Here is a 24,116-nt window from a genome sequence, read left to right as displayed (position 1 = left end):
CGGGTGGTTCCTCTAGGAGCCTCTTGCTGCAGTTCTGACAACTTCCGAGGTTTGGCACCTTTGTGGAGATGCTTAAGACTTGCCTGGGCAAGGCACAAAGCTTCCGGATCAGACTGCATGTCCCGTCCTGCGTTGAGCAGGAGGTCAGGCGGGGGGTGTCAGCCCGGATTCTCCCGTGGGCGCGCTGGCAGCCTGCGGGCTGGCTGTTTCCACATGCTTTCCTTTGCTTGGAAACGGAGGGGGTGGCAAATACCATCCCCTGCGCATGCAGTTTAATGCTGTAATGTGTGAGGCACTGTCGTTTCTCCCAAACTGTGGGTGCTGGCGGGGACTGAATGGGTCTCCCGGCCCGCAGGGACCGGCGTCAGCGGCGCGGGAGGCACTGATGGCTGCAGGGGCAGCTTCTGACCAGCTGTTCTGTTAGCAGGACATCTCAGCATTGTATTGGTTTAGCTTGGTCTCTGAACGGGGTGACTGCATGCTACTGCCGTAGAAATAATGAAAGAGAAGGAGGTTAAAGCTTTTATTGCAATCCTAGGTTTTAAAGTACAAAAGGACAAGGCTCAGCTGAGTGTCAATGTGAAGGGATTTGTGAAGAAGCTTAAGAATATTTCAGAAAACGAAGCGCAGGATATCCCGGAAGAGAAGAACTATGTGACTGCTCTTGGAATATGTGCCCAAGGTATTAGCAGGGGAAAACCTAACACAACTGTGACTTCAGGAGATTCTTGCAATGTCAGGGTTGTGTAATGTTGGTGAATTGCTTTGGAGAGGTGAACCAGCTCTGTCTGTGCTTGTGGTAACAGGTAGAGGAGAGGATTATGATTCTAGGATTTTATTGTATTTATTTCATAACACCTGCAACATAGAGATTCCTTTGAGCCAAATAGTGTAATATTGCATTCCATCTTTCTTGGGTTGGGAATATATAAATGCTTTTAAAATAGCTGCAAATAACATTTCATTTCACAGATCCAGTGGGAAATGGCTCAAATGTAAGTGGCAGTGAAGTTTACTCATTCCAGTCTCCCAAACGCTCCAGTAAGATGGCAGAGCTGGGTATGTTTTGCTTTTTATCCTTTCTTTCTTGCTCTGGCTGTGGTCTGGTTTTTTTGAGTACTCTGTTAACATAGTGTGTCACTTGTTTTTATTCAAAAGATGTGCTTGCAGTATTTCAGTATTTTTTATCTGCCTTTGAATCAGTCTTCCTGAGAAACAAAAGCAAGGGCTAGGTCAAAGCAAAGACATGATGAGGGTAAGAATTACGGATAATAAACACATAAGAAAACATAGAAGTTTCTTAATGCCTGGAGAAATTCTGCATGTAAGTGTGAAAGGATGGCAGGGGTTTTAGTTGTGTAACTTAGAAGGATGTGAGAATACCCTCATTATGTCACAGAATCAAGAAAAGGTAGCGTCAGCTTTGTGTCTCAGGGCATTTGTCCTACTCAAAGTGTGTGAGTGTGCTTTCTAGGCTAACTGAACTTAGGAGAAGCAAGCAGAAAGTGGCAGTTCTGGAGAGGGTGGACTGTTTAAGAGACTTGAGCCCTGCTGTCAGTTTCTTCTCACTTGAAGAGTCTTTGTGTCCAGCATCATCTGAACTTCAATTAGTGTTTAGCTGTCACAGCTACTATACATCTTAAAAAGGATGATCCAAGGGAGAGGGATCATCTTACTGTATCACTATACAGAGACTGGTTTCAGTGCCTCTTTGGTTCTGCTGTGTTTTGGGAGTTGTGTGTTTCTTACCTTACACCTCCTTCTGCAGCAGGGTAGGTTTCACTGGTGCTCTCTCCTCAAGCCATGGCTCAGTTTGAAAACTGAGGCGAGTCATACAATGACAGGCTGTTAGTCACAGTATTGTTACATAGAATATGCTGTTGGTCGTACAGTGGAGGGTCTGTTGGCAGGATATGGGAGCCTTTCACATTCAGATTAGTCATTCAGCTTGTACTGATAAGTAGTAGAAAGAGGTAAGTGGAATACTTCCTGAAGAACGGACATATTTGCTATTCCTGATGCTCTGCTATGTCCAGCTAAGTGAGCATGACCAAACATTGCTCTTGTTCGAAGACATGTTTCCCAGGGGGCAAAGTGCTGCCATTGCTTCAGCCATACTTGCAAAATTAATTAACTAGGAGTTCAGCCTTTGAAAATATTTGCTGAGGATTACATACACCATTCGGGTTAGGAAAAAAATTGAAGTATCTGGTGCACTTCCTGAAATACCTAGGAAACTAATACTTAGCATTTCAAGGTATGGATCCATGTCTGACTAGCCAGAGCCTGGAGATTTGTACCTGACATGTGAAACTTCTTCTCATCCCCCTGTTTCCTACAGCATCTGAATTAGCCCAGACACCAAAAAAGAGTGTGACATCTGATGACTCCAAGTGCCCTGACAAAACAGCCAAATCCCCTCAAAGTAGCAGTAAGTCTGATGGTTTGGAGGACTGAAGCTGAGTGAACGGGGGTTGTGTTGCTATTTGTGTGATGGAGTGGATGCTTGAGTGCCAACTTCTGTCATGCTTGAGTAGTCTAGTCAGCTTAACACCATAGCTGAACTGCTTGGTTTGCATGGCCTCTGCTGCACCTGGGTGTCACATTTCTTCTTCTGCCCTGCTGCTGTAGAGAACAGGAACTTCTTTCTCATCTGTTGCTGTGACATTTAATGATTTCCTCTGTTCAACAGAAATACTTGCGCTTGAGAGAGTTATAAGCTGGGCTGATGTGGTAAGCACCAAATGGGTTGGACTATGTGGGTGTTCATGGGTAAATTCACACTTCATTATATAAGATTTGACCACACAGTGTTGCAGGGAGAAATACAGGTAGGGAGAAGTCAGGGCAGGTCAACACTAGCAAGAGCATGTTTCTTTATGTGCATGGAAATTGAGTCTGATATGCTCAGGGAGAGAATGCTCGCTCATCTTGCAGCCTTTTCCCTCCTGCTGATGGACTTCCAAAGTTGTGACCAGAATTAAAAGCTGCCCTCTGTGGCAGTAGGATTGACTGTTGTGTGAGTCAACACAGGCAGGCATCTGCAACAACCACAAACTCACAGCTGGAAAGAAAAGTGTGAATGTGTTTCTGTTACCTCACTAACCTGGGGTTCCCCAAAGCAACACCCAGGCAGAGGCACACGAGTGGAGGTGCAGGCACCATTAAGTTTGGTTCAGTGCTAGAGCATCACCAGCCTGCTGTTCACACTGGTTAATCAGTGGTTTTGCACATGTTTTCCATCATGCTGTGATCTTCACTGTGTTTTGATCTTCTCTGTACCAAGACAGGGAACTCTAGCCTGTTAGGGTGCCGCCAGGTCTACCAAACACCTATGTTATATGCACATGTTCTGCATTTCAAAGCATTCAGAGGGTAAACAGCAATAGGCATGATGGTATATGTGTTTTTCTACATTGCTACTTGAGACTTTGCTATCCCCCAGCTGCAGTGTCACTTGAGCATATTTGCAACTCTCCTTGCCAGTCTTCCACCTTTAACTCCTTCCTCCCAACAGCTGTCTTTGTTCTCTCCTTGCCTGCCTGCCTGTGAGAAACTAGGGGCTTCTCTCATAGGATTAACCACCCAGAGAGCTGATGTTCTGGTGCAGTGTACCTTTGAATAGTGAATGCCTGTTTTTCTACTGGACCATCTCGTGCCACTGTTGAACTTGTGCAGTACTCTGAACAATTGTGTTTCTTGCTTTTCAGAACATTCAAGTTCAAACAAAGAGCAGCAGAAGGTGAGTGATGACTTTTCCTTGCTTGAATTTTGTGTTTGTGGTTTTTTTTTCAGTGCCTTTAAAACCAGAACTGGCCGATTTTTGCAGTTCTGGAAAGGAAGGACCTTGAAAAGTCTCATCCACAGTACAGACATCTGTCCTAATCCAACCAAAGAGGAGTAACTCAATTGAGAACCAGAGCTACCATTAATCAGGACTATGGGATTTAGAGTCAGTGGGCAAATAGTGGGTTTGACATCTTAATTAGCATGGGTAGAGACTATTACCTTCCATCACACAAGTGAGGATGGTAGACAGTCCCTTAATACACAGTTAAACTCATAGCTTTCCTGTTTCTTACTAAAGGAAGAAACAGCCTTAATTGCAAGGAGTGCTGTTAAAACAGGAGTTCCAGGACTGTGGTGCTGTTCAGTTTCTTACTTTAGCATTTGTTTATAAAAAATAAATTGTGATAATAGAAGGATGTAAGTTGATGTTGTATTTTGTGACACTAGAGAGAAATGTGGTCCAGAGCTACCAGTTGTGGTGGTTATAAAGAGAGTGCTGTGAAACAGTTGGCTTTCTAAAATGTTACAGCATCATATTAGAAATGTGTGCACAGCTTTTGTAGTGTAAGGTTGCAGGATGAGATATGCCTTAGAAAGAGATGCTGTTTTGGGATGCCATATTCACTCCTTGATGATTTCACATCCACTTTGTCAGGATCAACAAAAGTGTTTCCTAAGTATTGCACACTTGCTCTGGTGTCTGAGTCAGGCATGTGCTTTACACATACATAAGGAAAATGTGGCACTACATCCTGATGAGCCCAGGTAGTTCGGGTTCCCTTTGCTGTGCTTCTGGGCTTAGTATGCTGAGAAGCATTCTGGTAGTTGTTTTCGTAGAGGACTTCCAAATGACATGGAGCAGACAGCATGATGTGGAAGATGACTGCTGTGGGAACCAAAGCATTTCCAGTTTGTCAGTGCTTCAGTCTCACTATTCCTGAGGAGCCAAGATTGGCATATCTGTTGGAGATTTCACAGTTTTCTACCATTCGCCTCAGGACATGAGTTGAAAGAATTAAACCTAGGACCGTTCAGAACCTGGTCCTGCCTCTCTCTCTGAATGGCAAAACAAGAACTCTCCATACTTACTGCCTCTGCTTTCCCAGTTTCATGTGGACTGAAATAGTTTGGAAGTGTAACCTGATTCTACTATTTGCTTGTCAGAGGGCTGTTTAAGAGGAGAGATGTTTCTTCTTCTAATGCACGTTTTTTCTTTGCTGTTACAGAGTAAAAAGAAAGAGCTTGTGTCTACTACACCTTACCTACTCAGAAAGAGGCTAGAAGGTAAAGATCAGCATTTGCAGTCAGCTCCCACAGTCAGTGAGGCACTGTGTTCAGAACAGTGTTTTTCCTGTAGTAGCAGTGTGACTGAATCAAACTGATTCATCCTGCAGAGAGCATAGAAATGTCCTTAAGAAAATCTATGTAGACTTTTTCTCTACAACTGATTGCTACTAAGGTAAGGGGTGGAAAGATCCTAAGCACCAAGTTGCTGAACTTCAGTAACATGATGAAAAGAAGCAAAACTTTCAGTAATCTAACCTATGCTGACACTTAAGTGTGACATGATTGCTTGAACCAGGCCATAAAACTTTTTGATGATGAGTGGGACATTTATGGTAAAGTATTTCCAATAGCTGGTTGGCTATATGTGCTCAAAATAAATGCAGAGGAGAGTTTAGTACATGGTGTTTCATCTTCTATTTCTTTTGTGTTGAGAGACAAAGACTGAGCCAGATTTCATCTGTGCTCTTCAAACAGCACTGCTAGCAGAGGTATTTTACAAAACCTTTTTTGCAGAGTGTGACTTAGAAGATACTCAGCTTGCATGATTGGCATTTGGGAAAACTGACATAGAGATGCTAAGAGAAATATGGAATTCCATTTTTAGTCACTTTTTACGGTAGGATTATGTTAGGTGGTATCAAGGAGCAAGCTTTACTTTCAACAATACTTTGTGATCCTAGAGCTGGGAAAGAAATGGCCATGTGTGTTGTCTTAAGCATTGATTTTTCCTGTCTATGAAATGTATTTAGGATTCGTATGCTTGAAAAACATCAAGGGAATGTATGTGTGAGTGTGTGATGGTGCAAATTATGTTCTGTGTGAGAAGTCATTCCTAACTTTCAACCTTAAATTTATGCTTTAGCTCCAGATCCCTATTTGGAAACTGAGAGTGAGTATTCTGCTTCCTGCTCAGAGGGAGAGGATGAAGATCAGAAAGAAGTCAGCACCCTTGCATCAGATCAGAAGACCCCAGCAAAAACTAAAGCTGCATCTACACCACCTCCCAGAAACAGCCTAGCCAGAAAAAATGAGGAAAAGATGGTGAGTGTGCAGAAAATATATTCCTGAGCTAGCAAATGTGAAGGGATGTTTAGTGACAATAAGCTGCTAGTGACCACACCTGACTGGACTCATTTCAAATCAAACCAGCTGGGTTGGCTTTTGCTGTACTTTTGAGCGATCCCTGTTGGACAGGCATCACATGAGCCTGTGGGCTAATCCAGTCTGTATCCTTAGCAGTTTCAGGAGGAGAAGTTCTAAGATATCCATGGAGCAGGAGGCCTTGTATTGAGAAAGGATGAAGAAATTGGTTCCTGTAACACCAAAAGATGCACATGTTACTGTTCTGGCTTGATGTTTAGCTTAATTGTCTGATTTTCTTCCAGCACCAGGGATCCCCACACTGCCTTAGAATTACTGCTATGGTCTCTCTGTCAGAATCTCTTTTCTGTCTCTGTCTTCAGGAAAGAGTCATCTGACTAGGTTAGCTTTGGCAGAGTGCTATTATAAAAGCCATTTTTGCAAGTATTTTCTGTCTTTGTATTCATCTTTGCTCTATATCTCATACTGGCCATCTTCAGGCATGCTTGTGGGTGCAAAAGGAGAGGAGTAACTTGATAGCAGGAGTGTGTCTGATCTTGCTGTTTGTTTCTAGAACAACCTGGTGGAGGAATACTTTGAAGCTCACAGTAGTTCCAAAGTGCTAACTTCAGACCGAACACTGCAGAAGTTGCAGAAAAGAAGATTGAATCAGGTATACTTCATAGTGAATCACACAGTTCTGGGAGATTTTCATTTTTTTGATGAAGATCTTCCTCACCAAAATTTCCTTATGTTGCTATTTTCACTTTATTTCTGCTGATGACATGCTTGGTGGCAAATCTGATTTAGGTGGCATTTTAAGCAGTATGCTTCCTACTGCTGCTCTGAGCAGGGACAATGCCTGATTGAACCTGAGAAAATGCAGGAAAAGGCACTATCAGGTCAGCTGATAGTTGAAAGCTGCAGTTACTAGAACAGCTTAAAGTTGGTTTTGGGGTAGAGACCTGCTTTAAAAATTATCACCAAAGCAGCATTTTTGCCAGTGAAATGCTGTGGGGAGGTACATGCTGCCATGAGTATTTGTGTGTAGAGGAAATCAAGAGAGGTGTTTGCATCTGAACATTACTGGGTCAAGCCACTTGCAGGGCTGGAACAGCTCTAAATGGTGTCACCTAGTTTGTTAGATGTACTTTGTCCCCTTCCAGTTTTAAGGAGACAGGAGTGGTCTAATTGTGGTGTCTGAATTATTTTTTTTCATATGCCGCTTCCAGAAGACAGTTCAAAGCAAGCAGTTGTGTTCTACAGAGACAGGTGCACAAGGAGAAGTGCCAGGGCAGCACTCAGAGCTCTTGTGTCCATGACTGCTTTTTTTGTACCCATTTGTGTTTTTAAAAAGTGGCATATATGCAGATTGCCTGATGCCTGCTGTTGTCTGGAATTGCTACCCAGAGAAACATCTGGATTCTGAACAAGTTCTTTCATAACGGCCCTGGAAGGAAATCAAGGCCTTCAGTGCTAAATCTGCTGCTGGCTTCAGAGAAATCAAAGGCTTTGCAGTTCTGTCTCTCGGTGCTTTGTTTGTCTGACACATTGCAGCTGTCTTTGTGTTCTTTCCAGCATAACTGTATTCTGCTGCAAGGGATTGGAAAGCAAAGCTGCTAAAATTGATGAGAAAGGGAGACCAGTGTAGATTTGATGCTGTTTGTCATGCTACCATGCTGTTTAAACATCAACATCACAACATATCTTTAACGAATCCTTTGTTCTTGATACTTTTGAAATAATACTTTTTCCACATTTAGCTGTCAGCTGCAAATTATCTCCTTTTGCTGTACTTCTTATTTAAGATGATGTTTGTGAGCAGTTTTTGTAGTGACAAACACCTGAACGATTGCCAAGCATGTTGATTGGAGGTTTTGCTCCCGTGAGCAGGGATGCGATGTTGGTATCTTCCTGGTACAGTGATTGAGGCTGTGTAAGTTTCAAGTGTGTCTGTTATTCTGTAGTGGTTTTCCCATACTCATCAGGAAGAGAAAAAAATGTGATACCTGTTCTAGTCCTAGTCTGGCTGCCATTTCCCATCACAAGGTTACTTAATCTCTGTGTCTCCAGTAGCAAAGCTGTGCTTAGGGGAGTCTTCATGGAAAAGAAAACACCACAAATTGAGTGCACAGACAATGAAAACTACTCTGCTCCCTAGCAAGAGAGCACACTAATACAAGAGGGGTGTTTTTAAGGACTCCAGATATGTCTTGTTTCTTCTTGGCTTTGAATGACTGTTGTCTTGCCTCTTTCTCAACACAGCAAACACTGCATGATCTTTTGAAAAAAGCTCCCCTTGCCTATGCTGCTGAAATTAAAGAGCTTAACCAGCAACATGAATCCTTGTTTTCCAAGTGGCTGCTACAGTTACAGTAAGTATCTAGTGAGAATCACCAAAGAAGCCTAGTAAACAGGCACTGCCAGTGTACCCTGTGTCAGCAATATCCTGAGGATGAATTAGGGAGTGACTTTTTTTCTTTGATTGATTGCTTAAATTTAAAATTAGATGACATTAATTTAGTTCAAAAGCTTCCTGTAGACCAAATAATATCTAATTCCTGGAACTAAATGCCTGAAGTGCAGTGAAGTTACATTCTACCTGACTAGTTTGTCTGCACCTCTGTAAGCCAAGCTAGAGGGCATTCACCAACAGGAAACATGGATAATGAGAAAACAGGGAAAATGAATGATGAGACTTTGTGAGGACTTGGTTTTGCTTACAACAGCAAGTTGGTAGCGAGTAGCTCATCACCAATTTCTTCAGTCTGTAGCTGTCCCCAGTGGTGTAGCAGATAACTTTGAATGCCTTTGGTACCTGATGATCTGGGCACAAAGAAACCTTAGTGCTTTTGGAAACATTGGCAGTATAAATTTTATTTGGGTTTGTGTGTATCTTCATGAGAAGGAGAAAAGAGTGAACATCCAGGAAAGCAAATGGGAACTAGAGAGAGTTGTGAGGTTCTGAAATGCCTTAGAGAAGGCACACCACCAGCTCTGAAGTTAAGTGCTGAGGCTGGAGTCAGTATTGTGAGGAGAAAGCCCCTTGGAAGCTTTGCAGCAGGGTGGAGTATAGAGAACTTTGTGGTCCATGGGGAGTGACAGTGTATGAAAGACATTAGCTTTGAAAATTGGAGTTCCTACTCCAAGCATGTTGTCTTCATGCTTTCCTGCCTCTTTCTGTGGAACAATTAGAATTAAAAATATATATATGAGAATAATTTTGCTTTGAAATTGTGCCTGTGGATCAGAATGTAAAACCAGTGTGAAGGCTTTTTTTCTTGTAATTGCTGTGACCCATGGTAAACATATAATATAATCACTGGTGAGGGGATGTATGTGAATGCTGATTACATTTGTTCTTGGTCAATATCATTTTCTTCCATGGATGTTTTGCTATATTTGTGAGCCTCCAGACTGCTAAAATGCTTCTTTTGCTAAGATGCACATGCCACATTTCAGATTGCTTGCAGCTAATCTTATTTATCAGCTGTGAGCTGAAGGTAAGCCTGGAGCTGATGAAACATGAATTTTTAGAGGCAAGATTGCAATGGATCATTTTGCTTTGTGAATGTATGGACCTAAAAATGGACTTTAGTTTTTTGATTCAGTGTATTTGCTCACTTTTCTGCAGCTTAGGTTTCAATATTTTGCTTTATGGACTGGGTTCAAAGCGTGATTTGTTGGAGAAGTTTCGTACCTCTCTGCTCCAGGATTCTGTTCACCTTGTGGTTAATGGATACTTCCCCAGCATCACTGTGAAATCTGTAAGTGTTGGAAAAGCTTATGGGTTTATTTAATCATCCTGTGTAACAGAGACATCTAAAGTCTTTCTATATGAAATGTTAAGTCTGCTGCATCCTATAGCAGCAGTCTCTGGAATGAAGAGCAGTTCCTCTCCTTCTTTTAATGCTTTAAAAAAAGTATCCCATGCTTTTTTCCCAAGAAATTGTAGTAATTCCTATCATTAATAGATACTCATGTCTAAAACCTTATTTTATGTCACTGTTTCGAAAAGGGGTGGAAATGTTTTGTTTCTGTTGACTGGGGGATTTGCTGGTAAAAATCAGATTACCTCCCACATGACAGTCAAGGGCTCAGTTTCAGATTTTCTGCACTTCAGTGCCAGAGCCCTTCATAAAGGACTTCTTTTTCAGATTCTCAATTCCATCACAGAGGAGGTATTGGACCACGTAGGGACCTTTCGCAGCCCTCTTGACCAACTTGAATTCATTATTGAAAGGTTTAAAGAAGGTAAAATGACTAACTTCATACACAAAAACGTTAGAGTCCACTTACTGTTCTTTTCAGTTTTCATATGTGCAGTTGCAGTTTATTAGTTTATTGTAGCTAGTATACTTTCTTGCTTGTAATTTGTGCAACATATATGAAAACATATATGCATCAGGAATGTATGTGTACATGATCCCAAGCTGTTACCTCAGTCAGTGTTTTACAGCAGGACAGCAGTGTCAAACAAGCAGGTTAGAACTGAGTTCAAAAGCAAAATGAAACAGGCATTGGCACACAGAATGCTTGCTGAATTTTACTGCTTGTGTGTACATACATAGATTTTACCTGTCCATGGCATTGGTGTTTCAGTGTTTACATTCTGTTTTCCATCATTACCTTATTATTTCTGGTGGGACTAAGTGAAAAAGTCTAGTTAGCAGTGGTACCCACCTGAATGTACATAAATCAGTCTTGTAGCTGATTATATTATATGTATTATTATATACAAAGATACTGCAGTTGATCTAACTGGGAGTCTGAGGAACCTTTGGTTTCCGTTGGCAGACAGTTATGTATTCATTTGCACAAAAACCGGTTACGGTTTGAGAATTGTTTCTAGACTCAGGAAACAGCTGTTCCTAGGGATAAGTATAGCAACAGGAAGCTAGCTGGAAATTTTAACATCTACCATTTGCATTATCCAAGCTGGGTCTTTGTAACTTTCATTGAGGACTCAGTGGGAAAAACTTCCAATGAAGTTAGTTTGCTTTGGATCCAACCCTGAATAGAAAATGCATTTTCATTGTGTGAGGAGGATCTTAAAGATCCTACCTGTGAAGCTCAAAAGCAGCTGAAGAAACTGTGCTTAGACTTCCATTCTAAAATATATTTTAATATATTTGAATCATAAAAATGTCACAGCTAAAAGGGCAATGCCTGATAAAGCCATGAGCAAGCAGAAAGATCATAACAGGAAAGCTTAAACTGAAAAAAGAACTGTAGCTGTGGTGAGAACTGTAGTAAAGTGAATTGAGAAAAGCCTTTTAGGTGCTCAGAAACACCAAGTATGGGATAGAGACCAAAGGAAGCTGTACAAGGAAAGTGATTTGATATTGGAGTGATGAATATGGAGCTTGATGGAGTAGACTTGTGCTACGCTGCACTGGGAATGGGAAACCACCTTGTGTGCTGTTTCTTTGATTGGTTCTCTGCTGTTCTTTCTGACCTTGCAGATTCATCTTTAGAGCTCTATGTGCTCATTCATAACCTGGACAGCCAGATGCTGAGGGGAGAAAGAAGTCAGCACATCCTTGCACAGTTATCCTCCCTGCCAAGCATTTACCTCATTGCCTCCATCGATCACATCAATGCACCCCTCAGTGAGTTCCTTGGGCCTGATCTAGCAAAGAGAAGAATCTGCATCCTGCTTTGGGGCTGCTGAGCGTGTTTGATAAGCTTATGTATTACTCCTGATGTGTAGAACAGATCTGTTGATGTACATGTGGTAGTCCTGATTGGGAGTATAGCTGTGTTGAACCAAAACTGTATAAAGATACTGAGAAATAATACTGATCATAATATACAAATGGACTGCAAGCTTCTGGCACCCCTTCGTTTTAGGGACTTACTGAACTGGAGATTGGATGTCTGTCAGTCAGTGTTGTGGGCAGAATGGGAGCTTCAGACAAAGTTTATTAGAGAAGCCTTCTGTCGAGTCACAGGTGGAGGAAGGACCCCTTTGCTTTCAAAACTCTTTCTCAGAGAGGAGTCTGGGTGCAGCTGGATCCAGTATCAGCCCCGGACTGTCACTATCAGTGGTGTATGTCTAGAGGTTTATGTCTATAGGTGTAATTGAACCTTTATACAACTTTGCTTTTCAGGATTAAGGATGGCAAACCAAACGTTTATATAAAGAAATTATTTATTTAAATTGATTAAGTTGATGATTAAAGATTTTAATCAGAATTATTTACTACACAGTATAGGTAGCTATGACTATTAGTATAGTGCACTATTTTTTGAGCAATATTGAAGCAGTTATATTAAAGCTAGCAAAAGCAATCATTAAGTAGAGATTGATGTTGCTCACCCATATCAATGGCCATGGGCAAATATCTAGCTCTGCCTCGAGGTGTAACCTTGATGGATATTCCCATTCAAGTGAGGAATCTCCACACACTCTGAGAAGGTGTATGTTAGAAGACCCTACTGTTAAGAAGTGGGACTGGACTTTTATAGTATAAAGTGACTAACTGTGAGTCATATGTCTCCAGGCCAGCTGTGTCAACTCAGCAGCTTTAGATAAGAGTATTATCACAATCATTAAGTAGAGATTGATGTTGCTCACCCATATCAATGGCCATGGGCAAATATCTAGCTCTGCCTCGAGGTGTAACCTTGATGGATATTCCCATTCAAGTGAGGAATCTCCACACACTCTGAGAAGGTGTATGTTAGAAGACCCTACTGTTAAGAAGTGGGACTGGACTTTTATAGTATAAAGTGACTAACTGTGAGTCATATGTCTCCAGGCCAGCTGTGTCAACTCAGCAGCTTTAGATAAGACACCAGTATTATCACTTGTTGGTATCAGGTACTTTAACTGTCATACCCACACTGGTGTCCGTTGGTATTAGGAGACACTGTTCTTCAGAATGTTTAACTCTGGGATGTGTCAGTCAGCATTCTTTGGCACCAAAAGCAGTGTGACTCCCCCTTCCCCCTCCCCGTTCTCCATTCACCACTGATAGCTTTGCAAATAGAGTATTGTTCGAGCTGGTTTTCCCCCACTCTAGGTAGAGCATCCTGCTACAGCCAGAAGTTGTTTGCACACTGCTGACTCTGGAAGGATTGGAAGCTGGTGTGGAAAAGGGATGCATGCAAATGTTCTGTTGCAGAGAATTTGTCTTGCTGGAACTGCAAGTACCTGAGTCTATGTACTGTGAATTTCACAAGCAGACATTGTTTCCTCAATCCTACAGTAGAACTAAGTACATTTTAATATTGCTTATTTAACACATTAGAAAAGATAAATTTCACTCTTTTGCCTGCTCTTTCTTTTTTCTCTCTCTAGTGTGGGATCAGGCAAAGCTGAGCCTTTATAACTGGCTTTGGTATGAAACAACCACATTTAGTCCTTACGTGGAAGAAACATCTTATGAGAACTCACTTTTAGTACAACGATCTGGAACTTTGGCTTTGAGCTCCTTAATGCACGTCCTGCACAGTCTCACTCCCAATGCCAGGTGAGGTACTGTAGCAGCACTTGCTGAGGACCCAGTCCTTACAGTCCATGTTTTCTGACATGGAAAGATGAAGATGGTAGGACCTGGTTTACAGTTGATTGGTTACTTTAAATGAATGGCATTTGTATAGCAAACCTTGTCCTGTGATGAGACTCACAGCTAGGGAAAAATCAGTTGATATTTTCTAATGGTGGGGCTGGGTTTTTTTTTGTTATTACTATTTTGATTTTCCCCTTTCCTCCTTTAACTTAGGGGGATATTCAGATTGCTTGCTCAATACCAGCTGGAGAACAAGGGCAGCCCATCTTATCCAGGTATGTGCCCATGTTTTCTCATCTGTTTGGGGCGTTGCTGTTCACAGTGGTACTGGCTTTTGGTATGCAGGTTACATCCCCAGCAACAGAAGTGCTGTAACAGTGGCTCAGTCAGGCTCAGTGTCTTTCTAGTGGCACTGTCTGACTCTGACAGGAATTCAGTAGATGGACTGGTTCTGAAGGACCTCTTACTGTCATCTGCTTTGATGCTTAGACATGACTGAGACCATTCATGGGGGGCTGTGAAGTTAAAAAAATTAAAATGAAGATATAAATTGGCACAGCTTGCACTTAAAGGACCAGGGAAAGATATGAGCTTCTGATCCCATGCTGTTGCTATCTAAGTGACTTCTGAAGTATCCCTGCTTTCTAGGATACATGTGGAATATTCTGCCACTGTCTGTAACAGGTGCTGCAGTGGATATGAACAACATGTCAATGGTAAACAGAGTTGGAAGTAGGAGGAGTTGAAAATTAAGGAAGATTAACCATGTTGGAAAGTGCATTTAGAGAGCTATTAAAATTCCATTAGGCAACAGGATGACTAGAATGTTAATTCAGCTGTTTTCCATCAATCACTGAAATATTAGCTTGGTTGTGATGTTATTGTAGCCACTGTGGTCTAAGCCAAAGCAAGACTTTCAGGTGGAGATAATACATGGTGTTAGATCTGGAAAAATCTGACAATCTTACCACTTCAATTTCTTGTTCCTGCCTTTTTCTATCTCCAGGACTGTCGTTCCAAGACTTTTACCAGCAGTGTCGGGAGGCTTTCCTTGTGAACAGTGATCTGACACTCAGGGCACAGCTGACAGAATTCAGGGACCACAGGCTCATCCGGACCAAGCGAGTGAGTTGGGGGAAGAAGATAATTCTGGATATTCAGCCACTTTAAGCAAAATAGATTTTTACTTGCTAGTAAGGAGGCTGTGTTGTTTTAAGTACCTAAGAACTAGCAAGGTAGTTGCATTTGTAGCTCTTTTCATGTGTCAAATTTGTTAGGGACTGCAAAAATGTAGCTTGCTTTGGTTACTCAGCAACTTACAGGTCTCTTGTTCTTGCAGTCTGTGAGATCTAACAGACTACGGAGCCTGCCAGTCTGCTTACAATAGTTACCTGTATTTGCACAAGGAAAGAATGCAGACTAGTCATAATAACAAGGCAGTATAGCAGTATTAGAGATGGCAATAGTGTTGAGGAGCTGTGTTATGTCAGACTAACATAACCCAACAGATTTCTCATATACTGACTTTTCTCAATATCTGCATTTCCAGTGTTGCTCTAGTGAAATATTCCTGTTTTTTTAATAATGTAGTCCTGAATGCTGGCCAGCTCTCATCCAGAATGCAGATAAATGCTAGAGTTGTGGTGCTGTCTAGTGGCTTGTCTTGCACTGTACACTGGTGTTAACAGAATGTGTATGCATGTCTGTTCTCAGGGTACTGATGGTGTGGAATACTTACTAATTCCTGTAGATGACGGTACCTTGACCGACTTCTTGGAAAAACAGGATGAAGATGTATAATGTCTCTGTTCTCAAAGCAACTACAGTAATTTCTCTCAAGGGCTGCTGGAGAGCAGCCTATACTCAGATGTCTCTTCCTCCTACCCCACAGCTGCTAGACTGAAGAGTAATAATTCTAATGAACCATGCTGGTTATTTAACTACTTCAGGTAGTTTGAAATGATGACTTCTGTAAGTAAGGCATTTCTTGCACTCTAGTTGGATTTGTCTGCTTTGTCTCTTAGCTCAGATACTGCCTTCCTCATACCTGTGCAGACAGCCTTACAGTCAGAAAAACAAACTCAGTAAGCAAGATTGTGCCTTCTGCTCTCTCCCTCACTAGATATGAGGGTTTGATGGGAGCAATTTACTTGGGAAGTGCAAATCACAAGATGGTCAGCACTTTAGTTTGTACTAGTGGTACAGCTTTTCTCAGCTGAGTGCTTTCCAGTACTCCTTTACCAGTGACACAAAAGTAGCTTCCAGCGTATGAAGAAGTCAAGATTACAATGCTGACAGACCTGCCTTGACTGCGTGAGGAAAGGAGAACACTCGTTGGTTTGGGATGCTGTGGGGAACTTAGTAAATTCTGGCAGTAGAACTGAAGGACTTGCCCTGAAGCCACACCCTTTTGTAAGATCGAGATAATCAAAGTTGTGATGGACTCAACTCATTGCCTGTTGGTGATGGTGAGAGGATCATCTGTTTTCATCTACTTTCCAAGGTGCAATCCAAAAGATGAAGAGGCTATGAAGCTTTTTTATTTTTTTAAAAGCTTGATTGTATATATGTATTTTTTACATCAGCAATGTCCACTGGTGCTGGAGGTGGCCTTAAATGCCATTTATAAGCTCTCATCACTTTTTTTTCCTCAGTCATGTGGGAGGAAGTTCTGTAGTTCCATCAGCTGCAGTCTGCCAGCCAGACTTCAGGGACTCTGTATCTCTAATATTTGGTAGCTGTGTTACAGCTCAGTGTTGTAATAGTTCAAATCAATCAAATAAAGTACTTTATTAATTTTCATTAGCTTGTCTTGTCTTCCAGTCTTTTAAGCAATAGAAGATAGAGATCCTTGTGGCAGTTGTGCAAAAGCCTCATTTCCATTATGTCAAAAAAATCTGTGCAAATCCTCATACAGTGGGCAGAAGAGTTCAAACTAATTCGTAAAAATACTTTATATTGTTTCTTAGAAGGTATCAAAATTAGGAATGGTTTGGCTGCCTTCTAAAATGAGAACCACAACATCCCATGGAGTAACAGTTACCTTATCTACCCCTCACTGACAGAAGCAACAGAGATTTACAGCCTGACTTTAGTTTGTATTGGAAACATGGGGTATCTACTTGTCCCACTGTCAACTTGATTCTTCAAATATAGGTCCTTACTGGTTTTGCTGGAGAGTCTGATGGGGAAAACTGGTATATGCCAGCAAGTACTCCAGCTTCCTCCCCCTGAACGTTTTTCAACTAACGTTCTCTTTTGGCAGCAGTTGCATCTGCATTTTACTGGCTGTAGTTTGAAAGCTTTGTAAAATGTTTCAGATGCTGCTTATCACTACTTAGGCTGCTATCAGTATCACTAAAACCAAGATCAAGGCATTGTGTCATACCCAAGTTCTGTAAGTTAGGTGTAGAGTTCAAGAGCAAGAACTCTACCACTTCAGCAGATTTCTTGGAAAAACTTTAAACTGTAGCTAAGCAGCAACCATATCCTATATTTCAACCCTTTGATTCTCTCCACAGTTCCTGTGAGGCAGTGGTGCATTTTCAGTGCAATAGGCTGGTTTTCTAGATATGAAGTGTACTTTAAGGAAGTGTTATAATCATCCTGAGTTCACCATTATCTGCTAACAGTTTTGGTAGACTACCAGATGTCCATACACGCCATGAGGAGCAGCCGCAGGAGATACCACACAGCTGCTAAGAGAAGGTTAAGTTTGCTAAGTTTTTGGCTGCTACTAATTCTGTGATGCAAGCTAAAGGAAATGACTGAATTCATTCCTGTGGGTTTTGTGCTGATTTTATCCTGCACTATTTTGCTGTTTCTAGATACATAGCCCATTTATGCATTAATTTTACATCTCTTGAATTCTGTTTATGTACAAAGGTAGTAGCATTTTAATGTGTTTTTAGCAATAACAGAACTGCTGGATTTGGAGGGATCACTTTTATTGTCCTTTACTTGGGAAAGAAGATATTTCTTCCCACTTCCTGTTCCTCAGCTTACTGAGGTGTGTCCATGGGATTGATGAGAATGATGGCCTTTATATAGCCTCAGTAGCTTCAGATAATAGTGAGTCATCTCTTTTTACTTACATTTAAGGGGAACAAGTAAGTGCAGTTGTGTGATGGAGATGTTGCTAGATGAGCCAGTTTTATTAATTCAAAGGGTGGTGCCAAGATCTTTATGAATTTGCAATGGAAATATTTTCATTTTGCTTAAATATTATTCTGGTGTGCACAAACCCCAGAGGTGGTAAGGTATGCAACTGAGATTTTTAGTTTCCTTAAAAGAAAAAAATCACAACAGAAAACTCACTTGAAAAATAAAACTCAAGCATTGTCAGTGGTGAAAATATTACTTGTTCAGTTTTAGTAATCCTGTAGCTAAGAGCCACAGTTACAGAATCTGTTTTTAAAAGAAAGTAACAAAAGCAGCTTTGTTAAGGAATTGAGTTTTAACCTTTTTAATTGAGAGCCTCTCTATTAAAACACCTTAAAGCTGCATTAATGGTAGACAGTGCAACTGAGTATTAGTACCAAAAACCTGATTTGTGCAACCTATTTGCATCTGAGTGGTGCCTGTTAATGCAAATAGGTGATCCATACCCTTTAATTAACTTATTTATGAGATTTATTAGCTAAAATAAATGTGACTTGCACTGACATGATTTGACATAACTGGGTAGAACTGCTGCATAAGCTTAAATCTGGAGATATTTTACCCAAAACAATCCTTAAGTATGATGATTATCAAACATATCTAATAGGAGTAACCAGTAACAGTAAATTTATTCAAGCACAGCCCAGTAATTGAGTAAATGAGCCTGTGGTAGTTCAAAACAAGCATTTATTTTTCTGACATGACAAAATATACCCCAAACTTTGAGGGACCATATAATGCAGTAATTCTCTCCTGAACCAATTGTAAGCATCTTCATTAAGCTTGCAGTCTGTGCAAGATACCATGAAACTCTTGCCTGAATTGTCTCACTCCTATTTTTTCCTCCTATACCACCTGGAGAGGATCTCTATCTTTCTCAGACACAATTATGTTGATTTTGTTGTGTAGGTGGATAGCAAGCATGTCACGCAGCTCTGACAAGAAGCCTCGCTCAGTGTTACTGTGCTCACACAGAATAACACTTATCCCATTGTGAACTGCATCCAGAACATCATGGTGGGACATCTCTCCTGCCATTTTGAGAAAGAAATGTCGTGCAGATCACTAATAGTAACAGTTTAGGTAATCAGGTCTTTGCAGTGTATGCAGAATCTTAGCTAAAAGCTGGGAAGATGTAAAGGAATATAGCCACAAGGGGGAATGCAATACCACCTGCTCAGTAAGAACATGGAACACTCCTGCTCCAGTGTCCTCTGAAAGACTTTCAGCTGATATTCTCCATATACAGCTGAGACAAACCCACAGAAATTCCATGCCCTCTTAGAATAGTGGTAAATTCTGCCACTTTGGGCAGGAAATAAAAGTGCTCAGAGTGGTCTGGAAGAGGACTGCCTAGATGGGTTGCTGTGATGCAGGATAGCAATTGGGAAGCCTGAGGGTCAGGGCTGTATGTAATGGGGAGATGGGGCAGCCTTGCCAAAGAACTTGCTCCAAGCAATTCCTACAGAATGCAAGGCATTGTTGACCAAGCTATAAGGAATGGCTGTCCCACTGCTGGAAGAGAGAATAACAGACTTTAAGTGACTCTTTGGTCAGACACGCTATGGAGTTTCTTTAGAAGATTCTATAGACTCCGTTATATTCTGTTTTCCATTAAGGAATTCTGTAGGGAACTGAGGAAGTATCTTGCCAAAGGAGAAACACACTGAAAGTTGCAATAGACTGCCATCCACACTGATTCTGTGTTGAAGTCATGCATGTGTAGCAATGTTGTAATTCAAATAACTTCCGCTGTGCCACACAGCCATCTGATCCACATTACCTCGAATGTCATTCTTCTACCATTCCAATAACTGAATGATTGATTCTCAATTACAAAGAACGGGTAATTCTTTCTGGCCAAATGGTTCAATAGCTGGTCAACTCATTTATTTTTTTCCTGCTTTTTAAAATTTTTCTTCATAGTGACTATTTTTATAAAGATAATGAAACAGCAACATAATGTTTTACCTGTGAGATAGAGGTCAGCCTCCGTTCCCTTCAGGACACTGCTCCCAGAACCAGCACACAGAGCAGCTTTCTTCACTGGTGATTCTGCAGGATACAAGGTGCCACAGTTAACCTACTCTGTTCAGCCTTCATGCCCATATTGCTGTTAATTGTTTCATAACAACTACTACCTTGATTTTGGGGTCAATGTAAATTTGTTGGAGGAAGAGACACAACTGTTAGTGTGCAAGAGTCATGGGCCTATAACATCTCTGGTGCACACAGCAAAGTACTCTGTGATGGGTAGTTTGCAGAACACTACAGCATGGAGGCTGGCTGATGTCTAGTTTTCTCCTAGTGAGGTGTTACTTAGTTAGGTTTCTGAACCCTTTCATAGGTTGCTATTCTTTCCAGGACTATTGTGTTCCACAATGATGAGTTTCCCAACTAATGAAGCCACTAGGGCAGTATTTTGCCTCCAAGATATACTGGTTCCTAGCTTTTAGCTCTCAAAAGACCAATCTCAATGCAAGCTGAAAGCTGCTCCATGCCATTAAAAATTTGTCCATTTACTATGATTGCTGACTCCAAGCTATTACGTATGTGATAATGTCAGGAAATTTAATTCTTCATATACATTACATTCACTAAGGAGAGAGGACACACAACACCATTTTCAAGTTCTGCTAAGGCTTTACAGTGTGTTACCATGCAATTCCTGTTTTTAAGTGGAGTAATGCCACTGCAATCTCACACCACAATGAGAAGCTTCAAAGTAGTGCAGATTTTTTTAGTGCAATTGATAGCAAAGAGGCTTCTAGTAAGACTTCTGACTCCTAAATTGCAAAGAGTTCTCAATAAACTTGCTCTCACAAATTCTAATAGCTGTGCTCTTGGAGATCAGGATAGATAGTTGGGATAAGAGAACACTTGCTCCATGTTTTACTAATGAGCCACCATTTGAGCTAGTTCACCTTCTTTGACTTTTCTTTCATCATGTAACATGGTTACATGTTCTTCATAAGGGTACCATAAAGTGCCTCACTGTTTTAAGGTGCTTAGAGATCTAACATTCAGTCACAAAAGGGGGTGTAGAATGAAACTGCATTCCTTTGTGTCTGATATTCTGGGCAGGGAAAAAGATCTTAGTCATTATATAAATTATGAAAAAGCACATCTTGTCTTCAACTTGTGCTGTCTCTTCTTCACCATGTAATACAGAGCTTCCCATTACAAATACAGATGAAATTCTTTTTGTGTGGTTCTATCACGTAAATTCTAAGGTGCTGTTTCTTAACAGTGCCACACAATACTTGGAGGTAAACCTGTCCAAGACAGAGCAGTATTCCCCACTCTCACACACACTCACTCACTCATGCTCTTTATCTTCCAGAAATACCAGTTCTGATGGACACTCTTACTTGCAGACCTGTTTACCTAGTGTCTTGCCCACTCCCAGGGCTGTGCGGACGTGGGGTAGTTTTAGGTGGGTTTTGACACGCTCGATTATGTCTGACAAGGAGACTGGCTTGTCCAGGATGCACAGACGTCCCATTCCAGTATGGGGAAGAGGAGGCTGAAAAGAAATTAAAATTACTGTGAGAAAGCTGACTCCAGAAGCTGGTATTGCTTTTCATCACATACAAGGATGAGTATACTGGGCATTCAGGAATGTCTCTGAACTTTACAAAAAAATATGTGTGTGATGTTCTCAAATCATAGAATCACAGAATTTAGGGGTTGGAATGGACCTTATAGATCATCTGGTCCCAACCCCCCCTGCCATGGGCAGGGGCAACTTCCACTAGCCTGGGTTGCTTAAAGCCCCATCCAACCTGGCCTGGAACACCCCCTGAGATGGGGGATCCACAGCTTATCTGGGCAACCTGCAGATCCTCAAAGTGCAGCTGAACTTTATTTTTGAATGAAAAATTCTCCACAAGTGTTGGGGTTTTATTGCTTTGCTGCTAGGAATGGGCTAATTTAAATGCTGTGAGTTCTGTGCTCTAGTGTGATCATAGGATCATAGATTCCTTGAGGTCTCCACACAACCTTCTCTTCTCCAGGCCAAACAGCCCCAACTTCCTCAGCCTGTCTTCATAGGAGTGATGCTCCAGTCCTCTTATCAACTTTGTGGCCTCCTCTGGACTTGCTCCAACAATTCTATGTCCTTCTTACATTTGTCCTTCAAATGCAACATGCTAACTACACTAGCTGTTGGAACTCATTTAAGAATTAGTACAGGCCAGATGGTTTCATTGCTTTGGAAAATGTGTGCAGCTTCAGATCCCCACTAGGCCAGTGTCTCAGAGCACTGACAGGGGAGCATAGGAAACCTTTGATGCTACTGAGCACTGCATTTCAGTGTTTAGGGCACTTAGCTCACACAAGTAATATGTTCACTGGAAGGAATATGTGATTTTGTTACCTTTTGCAGTAAGAGAATCTCAGTCTTGTGATAAAGGCTGTTCTGGGACAATAATGCCACCACATCCAACAGTGCTTTCTGAGAGCAGTTCAAACTGACTCGTGTTTGCTCCTCACCTTCAACCCTGAGGAAAGATATGTTTGGTGCTTGCTAAGAAGCTAGATAAAATTTCAGCATTGTAATTACTATAAAACAAAGCTATTCTATCCCAGTGGCTATTCTACCACTGAGAAAAGAGAAAGAGAAAGCATTGTAATAGCCCAGCCTAGTCCACTCTCTTGGAAGAAACAGATATGGGAACTTAACTCAACTGTCCTCATCAGATTTCCTGTTAATACTCTTCATTACCACCTCTAATCTATGTGATGCTAGACTTGAGGTGCTGTTACCATTTACCATGACACAGATTGATCACAAAGGTTTGATTATTCCTTAAGTTTTTAGATTTGTTGCTGAAAAAATATAGCAGCAATGCACAGTGATTACAACAGCAAAATACAATTACTGTGACATTGTTTCAAACAACAGCAAGAATTCAATATTAAGAGACTGGAGCAGATACCTGGCTGGGAGAGTAATGAGACAAGAGATCTCTTGGATATCTTTGATTTTGGACAGCACTGTGTCCAGATGCTCAGTACTTGTGAGGAATTCTACCCGGTGAGAGCTCTCAGCTGGATAGCTTGGGGCAGTCGATGGATGCAGTGGGATGGAAGTAGAGGCACCTGAGGAAACAGTACAAGGTCACTGTTTTATAAAGCTGGGTAAGTATCCCAATACTGATTTAGCACATATTCTAAAGAGATGCAACAAAAAGATGCAAATTTTATACTTGAATCCATTTTCCCTGACCAGAACTGAGAACTTTTACTCCTGTTGTCTCCATTAAGCACAGCCTGTTTTAAGTCCAAAGAAGTTAATGGACATATACTGTCATTCTTAATGCCATCCAGTTTATCCTAAGGAGTGTACAAAACCAAGAATCACATCTGGTTTGCATGGCAGGCTGGAAAAGACACAGCTGTTGTAATCTATGAGCCATGACACAGGATGATTTCAGACAGCTTAAGTCCTTTACAAACAATGAGATCTTGTACTTTATAAATCAAAGGTGGTGATTTAAAGTTAGTGGTGTAAACTTTGCAACTACAACAGACAATAGATATGCTCCACCAGTTCTGGCTACATCCAGGGGTACAGTCATGCATCTGGAGGTTCCCTCTAGTATTTGTATCTGGTATACATCACCAAGATAAATTTCCTAAAATATGTTTAAGGTTCTTAGTAGTACTAGAAAAGCACTGGGGGGAAGGAGAGAAGAAAAAAATCCTCAACTCACAGCTTTAAAAGCTGGAAGAAAGGAACATGAGGGAATGTGCCCACGTAAACAGCATATACTGATGAATAATTTAAAGTTTTTTTTAACAGAGTCTCACCGAGTCCCTTTGCTAGCCAGCTGTTAACCCCGTGAGGTAAGGCATCGTACGCCGTATGCGGCGAGTAAATCCCGATTCTGTGCTCCAGGGCTCGCACCACCAGCCGCTCCTTCCAGGTCTTCCACGTTACTCGCTTGAGGGGTGTGAATATAGGAGGGTGGTAAGAAAGAATCAGATCTGCCTTCCTCTGCACCGCCTCCTCCATCACCTGCTCGGTGAGGTCGTTCGTGAGGAACAGGGTGTTCACAGCGTGGGGAGGGCTCGGCTCCACCAGCAGCCCCACATTGTCCCAGCTTTCGGCCAGGGAGAGGGACGCGAAGTTACTGAGGGCTGAGACGACCTCCCCGAGGTCCATGAGCGCGGGCGCGGGCAGGCGGCACAAGGCACGGACGCAGCGGAGCGGCGGGCGGAGGAGCAGCATGCAGCGACCCGTGAGGGTAAGAACCGCACGGGGTGAGCCCCGGGGAC

At 41.7% G+C, this 24,116-nt stretch overlaps 2 protein-coding genes across 2 annotated transcripts; one reads left to right on the top strand and one right to left on the bottom strand.

Annotated features, from left to right (window-relative positions):
* Positions 1-538: 538 nt before the first annotated feature.
* ORC2 (origin recognition complex, subunit 2) lies at positions 539-15,497 on the top strand (the record flags this gene model as incomplete). Its single annotated transcript, XM_009074685.1, has 15 exons — positions 539-682; positions 973-1,059; positions 2,342-2,431; positions 3,711-3,742; positions 5,016-5,073; positions 5,939-6,117; positions 6,731-6,829; positions 8,422-8,531; positions 9,791-9,923; positions 10,314-10,410; positions 11,622-11,768; positions 13,463-13,634; positions 13,887-13,948; positions 14,680-14,798; positions 15,387-15,497. Coding segments are annotated over 15 exons (1,616 nt in total), but the record flags the coding sequence as incomplete, so codon positions are not given.
* A 3,012-nt stretch (positions 15,498-18,509) lies between these two features.
* NIF3L1 (NIF3 NGG1 interacting factor 3-like 1 (S. cerevisiae)) lies at positions 18,510-24,077 on the bottom strand. Its single transcript, XM_009074684.1, has 6 exons — positions 23,649-24,077; positions 22,775-22,937; positions 22,213-22,336; positions 21,222-21,360; positions 19,806-19,889; positions 18,510-18,865 (listed from the first exon to the last, which is right to left on the bottom strand). Exons 1-6 carry the CDS (start codon positions 24,067-24,069, stop codon positions 18,681-18,683), a joined length of 1,116 nt encoding a protein of 371 aa, XP_009072932.1. The 5' UTR covers positions 24,070-24,077; the 3' UTR covers positions 18,510-18,680.
* Positions 24,078-24,116: the final 39 nt, after the last annotated feature.

This window comes from Acanthisitta chloris, unplaced genomic scaffold, assembly GCF_000695815.1.
Source record: "Acanthisitta chloris isolate BGI_N310 unplaced genomic scaffold, ASM69581v1 scaffold915, whole genome shotgun sequence".
Classification (NCBI taxonomy): Eukaryota; Metazoa; Chordata; class Aves; order Passeriformes; family Acanthisittidae; genus Acanthisitta; species Acanthisitta chloris.
The sequence above is the reverse complement of the archived record's forward strand: the minus strand, read 5'-3'. Positions and strand labels throughout refer to the sequence as shown.

Bases quoted from the DNA above. Each gene is read 5' to 3' on its own strand.
- NIF3L1 (XM_009074684.1), bottom strand. From the start codon at position 24,069: ATGCTGCTCCTCCGCCCGCCGCTCCGCTGCGTCCGTGCCTTGTGCCGC. The intron at 22,938-23,648 runs GTGAGACTCTGT...CTGTTTCCTCAG, and splicing joins CTGGCTAGCAAAGGGACTCG to GTGCCTCTACTTCCATCCCA. The intron at 18,866-19,805 runs GTAAAACATTAT...TCAAAATGGCAG, and splicing joins GGCTGACCTCTATCTCACAG to GAGAGATGTCCCACCATGAT.